General features: G+C 42.7%; 1 protein-coding gene across 2 annotated transcripts in view; it reads left to right on the top strand.

Annotated features, from left to right (window-relative positions):
• Positions 1–11,422, top strand: part of RNF144A (ring finger protein 144A) — a 34,020-nt gene extending 22,598 nt beyond the window's left edge. For both annotated transcript variants that reach the window (XM_056856615.1, XM_056856614.1), the window contains 3 exons: positions 467–614; positions 2,616–2,705; positions 11,272–11,422. In XM_056856615.1, the coding sequence (XP_056712593.1) occupies positions 467–614; positions 2,616–2,705; positions 11,272–11,403 (370 nt within the window). In that variant the 3' untranslated portion in view covers positions 11,404–11,422. The remainder of the gene's footprint in view (positions 1–466; positions 615–2,615; positions 2,706–11,271) is intronic.
• The last annotated feature ends 3,035 nt before the right edge of the window (positions 11,423–14,457 follow it).

The raw sequence follows: 14,457 nt of genomic DNA, 5'->3' as shown, positions 1-14,457 counted from the left end.
GACCAACTGATCAGCTAGGAGTGGACCCACAGTACCCCCATGGTACCCCCAGTTCACATCTCATCCTGCTGGTCCAAAAGGATAACATGGTCAGTGCCCTTGAAACCTGCCAAGAGATCCTGGAGAACCAGCAGTGTAGCATTTTTCCTGCATCTCTCATTTTATTTATTTAGAAAATTTGTATGACGCTTCTCCAGGTCTACTCAAGGCAGCTCACAACAATAAAACAAAGCTAAGCAGACAATGAATAAAAACACACCAGTAATCTGATATAGGTCTTCCCATCAGGGTGGCAAGCCAGTTTCTGTGCCAAAACCCAATATTGCTTTCAGCATGGTATTTGTTTTTGATACTTTTTAATGTATTTTGACAATACTTTATGTAACTTCTTTTGAACACTAGAAAAGCAGTATATATATATATAAATTATCTATCTATCTATCTAATATCAAAATGTCTCTTTCAGCTCTGTTTTTAAAATGGAAGAAGATGATGCTCCAATCAAACGCTGCCCCAAATGCAAGGTTTATATCGAACGGGATGAAGGCTGTGCTCAAATGATGTGTAAAAACTGTAAACATGCCTTTTGTTGGTACTGTTTGGAATCGCTTGATGTGAGTATACTTTGCAAAGCTGAGTTTGAGATGAAGAGATTATTATACATTATGCCAATAACGGATAGAAAATGCCCTTGCAAATTGAACACATTCTAAATTGCATGTTGATTGGATGTTTAAAAACTACAAAGAACTAACAAATGCCTCAAAGTTAACAAATGCTAGATATCAGATTGTCTTGGCAGATACAATCAGCTACATAAATACTGATTGCTCAGCTACATAAATAATGAATGCTCATTACAATAACATCACAGGATTGCCAACAGATGGAAGCATTATCTCAATAAAAGGTACACAGGTGAAGGATTTCATAGACTATTCTGGAGAGTTTGCTGGTCACACTGGGACAGAATGCCTCTCACCTTCGTTTTGGCCAAATTGCTTTTCCCAGCAAGAACATGGTGTGTCATTACAAAGTGTGTGTGTACTGTGTACTACATTTTCTCATATGAACCTCCCCATCCACTCCAGTCATCTTTGGAGGCCCCACTTCAGGTGCTCCCGCCAACTGAGACTAGATGAGTGGCAACCCAATAAAGGGCCTTCTTGGTCATGGCACCCAAACTTTGAATGAATAAATTTATTTACGGCAAAAGCCAAAATAAGGCATCCAAACTTTGGAACTCCCTCCCCAGGGAGATTAATCTGTCTCTTTATAGTGTTGCCTGCTACCAGCAGGTGAAGATTGTTTTATTTCAGTATGGCGTACCCCCATTAACTGTTATTGGCCCTCCTCCCTGGTTTGGTGTGATATGTGTTGTGTGCTTATATGTCTTTATAAAATTGTTTAAATATTTTTTTATAGGTTGAGTATCCTGTATCTGGACATCCAAAATCCGGACTGACCCTAAATCCGGACCTTTTGAATGAACATACAGGCAGATCCCCACTTCCGGGCCTCTTCAAAGTCCAGAGAAGCTGGACAGCAGGGATCTCACTTTAGTTTCCCCGCTGCCATTGAGCTCCTGTAAGGAGGGACGCTAAACTGAAGTCTAGGCTTGCTCGCAGCACGCCCAGACATCAGTTTAGCACCCCCCTCTCAGCTGACGTTTGACTGTGGCGGGGAGGGAAGTTAAACTGAAGTCTGGGCACACTATGAGCGAGCCTAGACTTCAGTTTAGCTTCCCTCCCCACCACAGGCAAACTTCAGATCCTAAATCCGGACAGATCCAAAATACAGACCACTTCTGGTCCCAGGGTGACTGGATGAGGGATACTCAACCTGTATATACTTCACATTAAATGCTGTTTTCATGTCTTTTAAGTGTTTAAAATGTTGAAATATTTTGAGGTTTGCCACCTTAGAGAACCCTGTTTGGGTGGAAAGGCAAAACACATTTTTTTTGAACAAATAAATAGTACAGCCATGCTGCTTGCACATTCTTGTCCAGTATACTTGTCTGGAACCCTGTGCCTATAGTCTTCCAATGGGTACCAAGACTAGCATGTATGCTTATGTTCATTCTCATGGGGTTTTTTTTTTCATTTCAGTTGACTGATTTTCAAGCAAATCTTTTGAAAAAGAGAAGCACTGTATAATACTGAATTCAGAGTCTGTGGCAAGAGCGTGTAGCTCTGCAAGCCACATCCCTGAGCTGCAGCCTGGCTCCCTGTGAATCAGCAGCCAACGCAGTGATGTCATTTCAACTTGCATAGGAGTGAAAGCTATGCCAAGCCAGGTCACTCCAGCGTGGGAGGCATCATGGTGCCAAAATCCCCCTACTTTTGGCACTTAGTGGCATCCACATCCCACAATGATCATCACCGTTTACTTTTGATAGTCTGCTGAAAAGCCAAGGGAAAACACCACTTAAGGCCTCCCTGGCAACCCTGTCTTAACAGTACCGTTCTAAGAGTGAAACCTTTCTTAGCCCATTGCCTTCAACGCCTTCAGCATCGGTTAAGCGACATTTTTGATTGTTTGTTTTGAAAAGGATAAGTTCCCAATCACCACTTCACCAAAAAAATTTTTTTGTATTCTCTGTTGGTTTATAGGATGATTTTCTCCTTATACACTATGACAAAGGACCTTGCCGAAATAAGCTGGGTCATTCCAGGGCATCAGTGATTTGGCATAGAACACAGGTAGGTGCCAGGTGTCTTTGTTGCCTTTCATTCTTTGTACAAAACTAAAGTGAATTAAGAAAGCATGGGCCCAAGAAGAAAAAACACAGAGAAAATAAAAATTAATCAGAGAATAATTTTAACTGCTTCCTTCTAAGGTAGGGGGGTGATAGAAAAAGAAGAGTTGGTTTTCATAGACGGTTTTCTCTACCTTTTAAGGAGAATCAAACTGGCTTACAGTATCCTTCTCTTCCTCTCCCCACAACAGACCCCTTGTTAGGTAGGTGAGGCTGAGAAAGCTCTAAGAGAGCTGTGACTAGCCCAAGGTCACCCAGCAGGCTTCATGTGGAGGAGTGGGGAAACCAAACCAGTTCACCAGATTAGAGTCTGCCACTCATGTGGAGGAGTGGGGAATCAAACCCGGTTTGCCAGATTGGAGTCCACCGCTCTTAACCACTACACCATGCTGGCTCATATAGAACTTTGGGTTCTGTATGAGGAGATATACAAAGTCATTTGTGTGTCCCTTTCAGGGAAAGCAGAGGTGACTAATTGATTTGCAGTGCTCTGGGAATTCCTGAAAAACAGGGGTCTCAGTCACAGCAATCCCCTGTAGCTATGCCAGCATGTTGCAAGATCTTCGATGGGCAAAAAAAAGAGAGAGCTTCTCGCTCAGAGGGAGAAGGGCATCTTCATTATGGGAGAAGGGCATCTTCATTATGGGTGTTTCCTTTTCCTCTTATCTCGGGAGGCAGGAACCAAATATTTAAATTTTTCTGACCTCTGAGGGTAAACGCCCCCTTGTGATCAGTTCTATTTCCTGCCTTGAACGGGAGAGCAGCCTTCTAGCAGCTCTCTGCTACAGAAATAATAGAGAAACCTTAACCTTACTTATTAGACCTAAAAATATTCTTATTTTAACAAACCTAAACTTAACCTAACTAATCTACTACTCAATTCTATTTACTGTCTTAATTTTCTGCCTATTCTCCTCAGAAGGGTCTTTTCCCGCCAAAAAAAAAAAAATAATAATAAAAAAAAATGGCGGATCAGCATCAGGACAGCTATATAGCGCCTGCCAATTTAGACCCTAGCCTGCTAGTGGCCTTACCACTACAATTAGATGAACCCTCGGACAGTCACTCTGGTGACCTGAGGACCAAAACTCAAAAGGGAAAGGCAAAAGCGGCAAGAACGGCGCAGGCAAGTACAAACGGCTTGGCTCGACCGCTAACAAGCGCGCCAAATGCCTGCTGCAAAATGCACGCTGCTCTGCCGCGCCTGAAAGACGCGCCTGCCAGATCGCAACAGAAAGCGGCCGGGAGAAAACAGCGGCGGTAGCCGCTCCTCCCACACAGCATGAACGGGGGAAATGAAGGAGGCTGGCGGCTCGCCTTTTTGCCTCGCCCGCCGTGCTCCGTCCTTAGGCGGCTCGCCTATTGTTATTCAAGGACGGGAAGCAGCAGGAAGCAGCCAGGAGAACACAGCGGCTATAGCCACTTCTCCCACACTGCACAAACGGGGAAAATGAAGGAGGCTGGCGGCTCGCCTTTTTGCCTCGCAATGCTCCGTCCTCAGGCGGCTCGCCTATTATTATTCAAGGACGGGAAGCATCAACAGAGACATCGACTGCCGGTAAGGTGACTTCGCCCCCCCCCCTCATAGATGCAGCCTGTTTTACTCCTGTAAGAGCAGAGCTCTCCGCCCTGATTAAAAACGCCTTCTCAGATGGTTTAAGGGCAGTACAACCTCCTTATCCTGCCCCATCCATACAGGGATCGTAGGGATCACACCCTCCAGCACCACAAACAGTAATCTGATTGCTAAAAGGGCAGAATATCAGCCAAAGCAGGGGAACGGCTGTGGCTCAATGGCAGAGCGTCGGCTTGGCATGCAGAGGGCCAATTCTGGTAGTAGGTGATGTGGAAGACCTCTGCCTGAGATCCTGGTGAGCCGATCACCAGTCCAAGTAGTACCAAGAGAGTACGTGCTGGCCAGCCTAAGCAGCGTTGAAAGCTAATTCACGATCCCAAAATTGCCAATTGGTACCCAGACTGTCTATAGTATTTAACGCAGAAGATTTCCTTCTGCATTGGCATAAAAACCTAGCTACTCTTGATCTCTCAGAGGACTCAGAGTGGGAGAAAAGACTCCAGATAGGTTTTGTGCCAGCGCTTGATTATTTCTAACTCTGTTGAAAGCAGAGCGGGAGAAACCAATGGCACCCATACAATGCTCCACAGCCTCTAGGAAGCCTTTATATTTGGTTTATCGGTGCTTCTAAAATTCTAAAAGTGCCTTCAGTAGAATCACCTGTCACTGCCTTCACTCCTTCAACCTTGTTACATGGCCTTGCCATGATTAGGGACCCTACAGATAGGAAGGCAGAGTTAGCAGGCATAAATGCTCAGAGGCCTTGGCACTCACTATCAAGCGCTTCTATCACATCTGCCCTAGTATACAGAGCGGCAATAATTTGGACTAGGAAGTTATATCAACTTTTTCCACAGGAAGAAAGAAATGCCTTTACAGGAGTACCCATGTTTTTTGAGAGTGGTATTCTTTCTAACTGATTCAAACTTCGATACCATGCCATATGCAGCTAGGACACTAGCCGCAGCATCAGATGCCAGAAGGGCATCCATGTTTTTTTTTTTTAGAGTGGTATCCTTCCAGCTGATTCTACCTTAGATACCATGTCATCCATGTTTTCGAGAGTGGTATTCTTTCTAGCTGATTCCTCCTTAGATAACATGTCATATGCATCTAGAACACTAGCCACAGCCTCAGCTGCCAGAAAGGCTCTCTGGGTACGTCCCTGGCAAGCGGAGTATATAGATCAAAATTGGTTATTATGGGCTTCCTGTATCAGGGAAAGACCTTGCTTGGAGACAATTTGGTCCCCATATCAGTGGAGACCAAAGACAAGTTTCTACGCAAGGAATCCAAGGGATCACTCCCTCTATGTCCTTTCGTGCATACCACATACTTCAAAGATACAGACCTGATCAACCTAGAAACCACCGGAACCAGAATCGCAGCTCCTTTAGTAAAGGAGGATGATTCAGTAAATCTCCAAAATCCTCCACCTTCCAGGGCAATAAAGGGGATAAACCCGACCGCCCAACCAAACAGTGACGCCAGCCACCAGTCAGTGGAAGGCAGGCTCAGCCTATTACACCGTCAGTGGTCACCTCCCAACCAGGCCTCTGGGTCACAAACATTATCTCACAAGGCTATCAGATAGAGTTTTTCTTACACTCCTTCACATCGACTAGTAATATCTCCAACATTCCCCCCCCCCAAAAAAATCCATAGAACTTCAGAGGCCTCTTAGACATCAAGGCGATGGAGCCAGTCTCACCATTAGAGCATACATTGGGAGTCTATTCAGTATTCTTTACTGTTCCCAACAAAGGCGGCGGATGGAAAGCCATCCTAGACCTCAAGTTTCTGCACAGATTATCCCATTAAAGCGCTTCAGGATGGAGACACTAAAGTCAGTCACACAGGTCCTCAGGGAAAAGCATTTTCTTACATTCTAATACACCCGGCACATTGTTGTTTCCTTTGGTTCCCGTACAAGGGACACCTCTTCCAATTCAGGGCCTTACGATTCGGGTTATCATCGCCCCTCCTCGAGTATTCACCAAAGTTCTGGACACACCAGTCACATCTCTGCGCAAGGAGGGCGTGAGAATGCACCCTTCTCAGACGACATTCTGATTTGCGCAAGCTCAAACTAGCAGAGCATAGATCATTCAGAGAGAGTTCTGAAGAGGTTAACAGAACACGGGTCATAATCAACTTCAGAAAGACCCACTTAGTTCTATCCCAACGATTGAGAGAGATGGGGGATGGACATAGACACACTGACAAACTCCTTATACCTTCCAGTGGACAAAAATCCACAACATTTCATCTCTAGCAAAGAAAGCCATTAATTCCCGGTCGCCTTCTCTAATGTCCCTGACCAAACTGAAGGGTCACATGTCTGCATGCATTCCCGCAGTTCAAGGGGCACGCTTACGAGCAAGACCTCTTCAATGGTTCTTAAGGCCGTACCAAAGAGACATACCAAGGAAGAAGTGACAGAAATCTCATCCTGACCGAGGAAGTCAGATCAAGACTAGTATGATGGTTTCAGTCTCAGAATTTGACGAAAGGAAGTTGGTATCTCCGTCCAACACAAATTCAAATCTTCACGGACGCGTGTCTATCAGGTTGGGAAGCCACACTCAAGGGACAATGGCTCAAGCAACATGGACCATCAAGAACAGAATCTTCACATCAGTGCCCTAGAAATCAGGACGATCCTCAGAAGCGACTACATTTTTCCTTGGGCCGAGTCCAACCTCTCATCAAAATCAGCAGAACATATTCAGGGCACAGTCAACATACAAGCAGACTGGCTCAGCAGACAGGACATCAGCGAGGCAGAATGGTCTCTACATCCAGAGGTCTTTCAACTTATTACTCAGAGATTCGGCACGCCACAGATTCATCTGTTTGCATCCAGCATCATCCACCAGCTGCCAAGGTACTATTCCATGTACCGTCAACAGGGGGCGGAACAAATGGACCTCTTAATGTCACCAGGGCCACACGACCTACTGTACAGGTTCCCCCCCTCCCTCCAAGGGTATTGAGAAAGGTACGACTTCAAAAAGCATCAGTCAGATTCATAGCTCCATATTGGCTGCGACGACCGTGGTTCCCATCTATAATTCAGATGTCCATACAGAACCATTGGAGACTTCCAGACAGACAAGATCTCCCTCTACAAGACCCAATATGCCATCCCAATCCAGGGTGGTACAAACTGACCGCATGGGCACTGAAAGGAGATGACTTATAGCCCTAGGTTATAGCCCGGTGGCCGTCACTACCATATTGACAACAAGGAAGCCATCAGGAGGGACAGAGCTTAGGGCTAGCTACCTGCACTCTACAAAGGCAACTGGCATCTATAGCTACCATAGTACCCAAGGTATCTGGATACCGCTTAACCAAACACCATCACATAAAAGCCTTTTTAAGGGGCGTCAGTTATTTAGCTCCTCCTGTTAGACACAGGTTCACAACTAGAGCCTGCACACAGTTTTGACAGCACTCACACAACTACCATTCGAACCAATCACTGAGATAGGACAAAATGTAGCTGCAAGTTTCACAGGGAGCAGGACATAGTGCTTACATCTTCTGCACTAACCCCAAGAATCCTAAGGAGAAGGCCTGGCACTAGCTAGACCTAAGAGGGCACTACCTGTTTACATTTATCTTACTAAAATTATTAGGAACTCTGACTCCTTATTCGTTCAGATCTCACCACCTGACAAGGGCAAGCATATGTCCAAGGCATCCATTAGTAGGACCATCACCTTATACATAACACAGGCTTATAGAATAAGTAACCTACCTGCTCCTGCGGGCGTTACTGCCCACTTGGGAAGAAGTGCGGCTACTTCAGCAGCCTTCGACTGCCGTGCTTTATGGAAGAGATATGTAAGGCCGCAACTTGGTCCTCGGTGTCCACATTTGTGAGACACTACAAATTAGATCTATACTTGTCAGCAGATGCCGCCTTAGGCAGACGAGTACTGCAAAGTATACTTCAGGACGTCTAACCCTCCCAAGGGCGGGGGACAGCTCTTGTATGTCCCATAATGAAGATGCCCTTCTCCCTCTGAGCGAGAAAGAGCCTTGGCTACTTACCGTGAAGGCTTCTTCTGCTCAGAGGGACGAAGGGCATCTTGCCCGCCCAGACGTCAGTAAAATATAAATAAAACAAATAAAATAAAATTACAGGTAATCATGGTTACATCTAACTTCCAGTTGACATTCAATTCAAGTTAAACGCTGTTTGTTGGTTCATGACTTATAGTTATCCTAAAGGTTCATTGTTAATGTTTATTAGGAACTTATTTCTTGTATAGAATTATAACTAACATGTTTCTTCAGTCTATCTTAAATATATAAGGCTCGGAAAGTCTTTAACTGATCACAAGGGGGCGTTTACCCTCAGAGGTCAGAAAAATTTAAATATTTGGTTCCTGCCTCCCGAGATAAGAGGAAAAGGAAACACCCATAATGAAGATGCCCTTCTCCCATAATGAAGATGCCCTTCGTCCCTCTGAGCAGAAGAAGCCTTCACGGTAAGTAGCCAAGGCTCTAGTAACAGGATTTGCAGACTAACCCTAAAAGAACTTGGCTAAATGGAGGTGGCCTACAATGCAGATTGCTAGCTGTGCAATTTACTAGGCTTTCAGAGTTCTCTGTTCTGACACTGGAGAGCATTGAACAAAATAAAGACAAACTGGGCTTTCATTCTAATAAGCAGCATGTTGCAGTGGAGAGCTTTTTCCTTTTTTATATAAATATTTTTATTGGTTTTCAATATTTAGTGGGGATACAGGAAAAAGGAAAAGGGAAAAAAACCTTCGATTAAACAATATTTTGCATTAACAGAAGAAAAGAAAAAAGTATTAGTAAAACAAAATGCATAGTCCTCCCCCTTGTAAAGCTCAATATTACACTCAAAAACAAAAGACAGAGCTTTTTCCTTGTGCAAAAATAAGTACTGTTCAGAGATGATGTAAGGTAGAAGATGGCAGAGGTAAGCAGCGGTATTTTGCAGAACGAGAGTTGAAGCACACGTGAAACATTGTGTCAAATCTTTTTTTATTTCTGTAAAATAAAAAAATTAATAAAATGTGGATTTTTAAAAATCTTACAATATTCAGTATACTATTACATAATGTAGTAATGAATCCTTCATAATTAATTTTGTTCAACAGCGCCACCTGCTGATAAGATACAATAAAGGGTTGAGTCATAAAATCTGAAGCAAAACGCCAAAAATCATCACAGTTCCAGCTGCAAAATTGGACCTGTCATAGATGTGATGGTGAACTAATTTATTCCTCTCCCCGAGCCTTTAAAAATTATTAAATACATCTGGGCATATTATACCAAAACATAAGGCAGCCTCTTGGAACGCTGTCTCCATCTGTACTGCTATTCCCAAGGCAAAAAATGCTGCTACTTCTATGAGAGTCTGCATATTAATCAATTACACTTCACAGCACCATCTACGCAAGTGGTTCTTGGCAGTCTCAGCAACTTGAATAATTCTCCATTAAGCTAACCAGAATTCATATTTAATAAAACCTTCTCAAAACCCAGTTTGTCTGGCTCACTCTTTGGCTAATCCTTGTTGCCCTCATCACTCGCTAAAACTAAACCTAGGTAGGCAAGTCACTGCATTGGCACACATGTCTGCCATTCCCACTGCCTCTGTTGTCTTCTCTTCCTTTCTGTCTATGCAGTCTTTCCCCTTTGGCAAGGTTTAGATCTCAAATTCTTCAGAGCAGGGATCTGTGTAATTTCCCAGACCTTATTGCTGGAGAGGGGATGTAGCTCAGCGGCAGAGCATGTGCTTTGCATGCAGTAGGTCCCAATTCCAATCCTTGGCATCTCCACCAAAAAAGAATCAAGACAAGTAATGATTCAAAAGTCTTCTGCTTGAGACCCTATAGAGTTGCATCCAGTGAAAGTAGACAACAGTGACCTTGAAACACCAGTTTTCTGACTTATTACAAGGCAGCTTCATGTGTATGTGTTGTGCAAAAAAAGACAACTCCGTGGGATTGAAACAGGACCTCTGGTTTTGTTTGTTTGTTTGTTTTAAATGCTTCGATGCCTTGGATTTGTCTTTACAAAAGAAAGGAAAACAGTTAGGATCTCTGTTTTCTTAAAAATTTTTTTAACTAACTCTTCTTCATTCTTCTGTGAAGCAGTTTAAGAACACTGCTAATGTTCATTTCTTGGGCGACAACCAAAAATTTTATTGAACAAAGAAACTAATGATTTATTAGATGATAATTTGAAACAATATATAAGGTGTTTAAATGCAAGAGGTAAATGATAGTACGTTTGGTTCTTGTAGGTTATCCGGGCTGTGTGACCGTGGTCTTAGTATTTTCTTTCCTGACGTTCCGCCAGCAACTGTCGCAGGCATCTTCAGAGGAGTAACATTGAAGGACAGTGTCTCTCAGTGTCAAGTGTATTGGAAGAGTAATATATATAGTCAGAAGGGGGTTGGGTTTGAGCTGAGTCATTGTCCTGCAAAAGTATCAAGATAATGTGCTAATGAGGGTGTGGTATGTTAATGTGGAGCATTTGTATCCTGAAGTGATCTGTTAACATGTGGAATCCAAAGCTAATCTGCATGGCTATTGTGGACTGTATACCAAGAAAAATACCAAGACCACGGTCACACTGCCCGGATAACCTACAAGAACCGATGAACTCTGACCGTGAAAGCCTTCGACAATATTTTGATAGTACGTTTCTTCTTTCTTTTGGTGAATTTTAGATGTTGTAATATTTAGGTTAAATGTTAGAATTTATGGCAATGTTTTCTTTTTTAAAACTTAAATCATGTCAAGGCTTGGAAGACAAAATTCGTACTGTTTTATTTCCCCATCCCTTTTTTTTTCTCTTTTCTGTACCCCTCTCATATAAAATAATTTTTAAAAAGAGCACTGCTAATGTCCCATCCTTTTCTACTGTACTTGCATTTCAGGTCGTGGGCATCTTTGCTGGTTTCGGTCTGTTGTTGTTAGTGGCTTCTCCTTTCCTTCTGCTTGCTACGCCATTTGTTCTCTGCTGCAAGTGCAAGTGTAATAAAGGAGACGATGATCCTCTGCCTACTTAGTTGGAGCAAAGATGGGACTGGTTCTGCACAGTACGTTTCCCCACCCCTTCTTGCACTTAACATTGAGTTTAGCCTTACTTGACCCAATTCTGACTTCAAGCAAGACCTGAGGTGCCACGATCCAGCAGCTATCATAGTTGTTTACTCTCAGCGCCAAGAAGAAGTCTGGCATTCCAGGTGTTCCATTGTGTTTAGATGCTGGCATAAAACAAGCTGAACATCAGAAATGTATGCATAGGTAACCCTGGCCATTTCTCGTTGCCTCCTTGGGCTCCTTTGGCAAACTTGGGACTGAGTTTGTCTTACAAAACGAAACTTTTCACATATCAATTGCATCCAAAGGAGGTGTCTTACTGCTAAACCTATGTGTTTTCAGTACCACTTGCCATTTTAATATCAGTAAGTTTTTAGTATGCCTTTAAAAGCATCTTTTGTTACAGCTAGGTCTCTGTTACAATTGCCACTGGAAAAATATCTGAACCCACCAAACACACACAATAATTACAGCAGTCCAGTAAAATACATAAAGACCATCCATTCATTGCCTTTGGCTTTTGAAAGACAAGAGATTTGATTGCTCCTGCTAACATTTTGGGACATTGTATGAGTTGTTCTGTGTGAACATACTTTCAAAACATATATGTTTTAAAATGTTGGAATTATTACTCTTGTTCTCTTTTATTTTCCTGGATATATTTTTTTCTTTGCTGTTAGTTAGTTACCTTCTACATCAATAGGGCTACCTAACTTCTAATCCAGGTTATCTTCTGTACATATAGAGAGCATTCTATTGAAACCAAAAGAGATGTTCTCCTAAATATTGTGAAGATTCAAGGCATGGCACATCTGTCTTGATGACAGATACTTATATAAGTAAATTAAGGGCACGATCCTTCCCCACTCGAGCACAACTGATTGCACAGGGAAGGCCAATCATAGGACTCAACTTCCTCCTTTTACCCAGCTGGCCTTTGGCACGTGCGCACACACACACACGCTAACCACTTCACAAAATGGGACATCTCTCATCTATTCATGCATTCCTCTTGGTCTTTCCTAGTGTCCCACTTCTCAAGTTACTTGAAACCACCCCCCCCCCCAGGCAGGACTATCTTGACATCTTGATCTTGGAGGAGGAGGGGGAGGGTTCAGTGATGGGTCTCCTTTTCTGTCGAATGACTAGAGCACACCAAACCCCATCTGGGGAATGGGAGGAGAGTTTCCTTATGGCTGTCCATCCCAGCAACACTGAACTTGTACTTGCAGAGAGAAGGATCGTGTTCCAGGTACTAAATTTGTTTATATTACTGTCAGCAACTGCATCTTATTAACTGAGTATGAAAACTTCTAAACTTTTTTTTTTTGCTTCATCTAATAAAATGCCTGCAGTGGTTATATGTAAGATCTGTTATTATAAATATTTAGTCCACTTTCAAATCAATTATATCTCATGCTGTACGATACTGTGACAATTAAGAGGTTTTTTTCCCTTGAAGAAATATCCATTTCCCATTTTTAAATTTTGATTGTTTTTCTGCCTTGTCATTTCATCCATTACATAATTTGAAGTGCTGAACTTTTCCGGAGGGAGTCACATGTGGAAGTCAACATACGGTTGACTTAATACCGTATCTGATGTCAATTGGGGTAAAACTATGAACAGCGGGCAGAAACTGTGGAGGATGCAGAAAATCTATAGGTAGTGTGCCACACTGCGGTAAACTAGGAAAAACCTCAGGGCATATGTATGCAGCTGTTCTGATTGGAGTGTTCCACGTTTCTAATACACACGAGTTTTATTTTTCCAGGAGACTTGTCGACTGACTACAGTTGCAGGTTGTTGTTTTTTAAACTAAGACACACAACCAATGGCATGGAAAACTGTTATCTGGATGCACCAGTAAAAGAAAGCACAGTGTACCTGCTTGCAGTTAGACAGGCCTGCTGCATCTTAACGACTTTGTCCCCTTTCCTTCTTTTACAGTATTAGCAGTATTAGCAAAGTCTCTTTGGACAACTCCTCTTCCTTATCCCTTTAAAGAAGAGGAAGGGAGTAAACAAAGATCAGCCAGAAGCAGAGAGGCCTGGGAAGATAGGCTTTGCTTCATTCTCTCTGGCTGTATCAGTTTGTCCATCCTGATTTGTGTTTGCAGAAAAACCTTCAAGGGCATTTTGGCAATCTGACAGTATCATATTTGCAACAAATCTAACCTTCTACTACCCATAACAAAGTACTCCTCTCCGGTCAGATTGCCATTTCAGATCCTTTCATTGGAAGATAAATTTATATCATATCACAGAGGATTCCATCAAAACCATGACTGGTACACTTTAACTAGGAAAGATTCCTAGTGTTGTACCATATTTTAAAATCACTTTCCTATTCTGTATATCGAACATAACTCTGTGTTTTAAGTTTGGGGCCTTGCCTTTCAAACCAGTACATGGCCATTTCTTGGCAACATTTTCTAACAATGACAGCATTACACTGAAATGAGAGGGTAATTAACATGATCCAATTTAAACTTGGAAGTCTGAAGCCTCTGGGAACACCACATACAGTCACATTTTTGTTGAAATTCTGATTTATCAGATCAAAACCGAATTTCAGCTCCTGAGACCTTCTGTATTTTATTTCTGTACTGTTTCTTGCTTTGGTTACATTGCCTTAAATTCTCTTTTAATGGAGGGTTATATAATTTGTATATCTGTCATGGCTGACATCTCATCGTAAGAGCTGTGAGATTTCTTTCCCAGCTGACCCTGGACTACTCATTTCTGCCCTCGCTGAAATGAAAAGGAAAAACGTTCAGCTTCCCTGAGTGTCTGTCAAATTGAGCTTTGAGCATCATCACACGGCAAGTATTTTATCGAAAACTTCGTTTGCCTGCCTGTAAGCAAACTCTATTTTGCATAGGTGTTTCTGACTAATCGTCAGTCTTAGGGTAATCTTTCATTTACTTTCAACGTAAGCCCTTGTTCCATGCAAAATTCCCATTGTTCTATTTTAAAATTACATTTCTACCCCGCTCCCCCCAACCCAAAGGTCGGGCT

This window comes from Euleptes europaea, chromosome 10 (assembly GCF_029931775.1).
Source record: "Euleptes europaea isolate rEulEur1 chromosome 10, rEulEur1.hap1, whole genome shotgun sequence".
NCBI lineage: Eukaryota > Metazoa > Chordata > Lepidosauria > Squamata > Sphaerodactylidae > Euleptes > Euleptes europaea.
The sequence above is the reverse complement of the archived record's forward strand: the minus strand, read 5'-3'. Positions and strand labels throughout refer to the sequence as shown.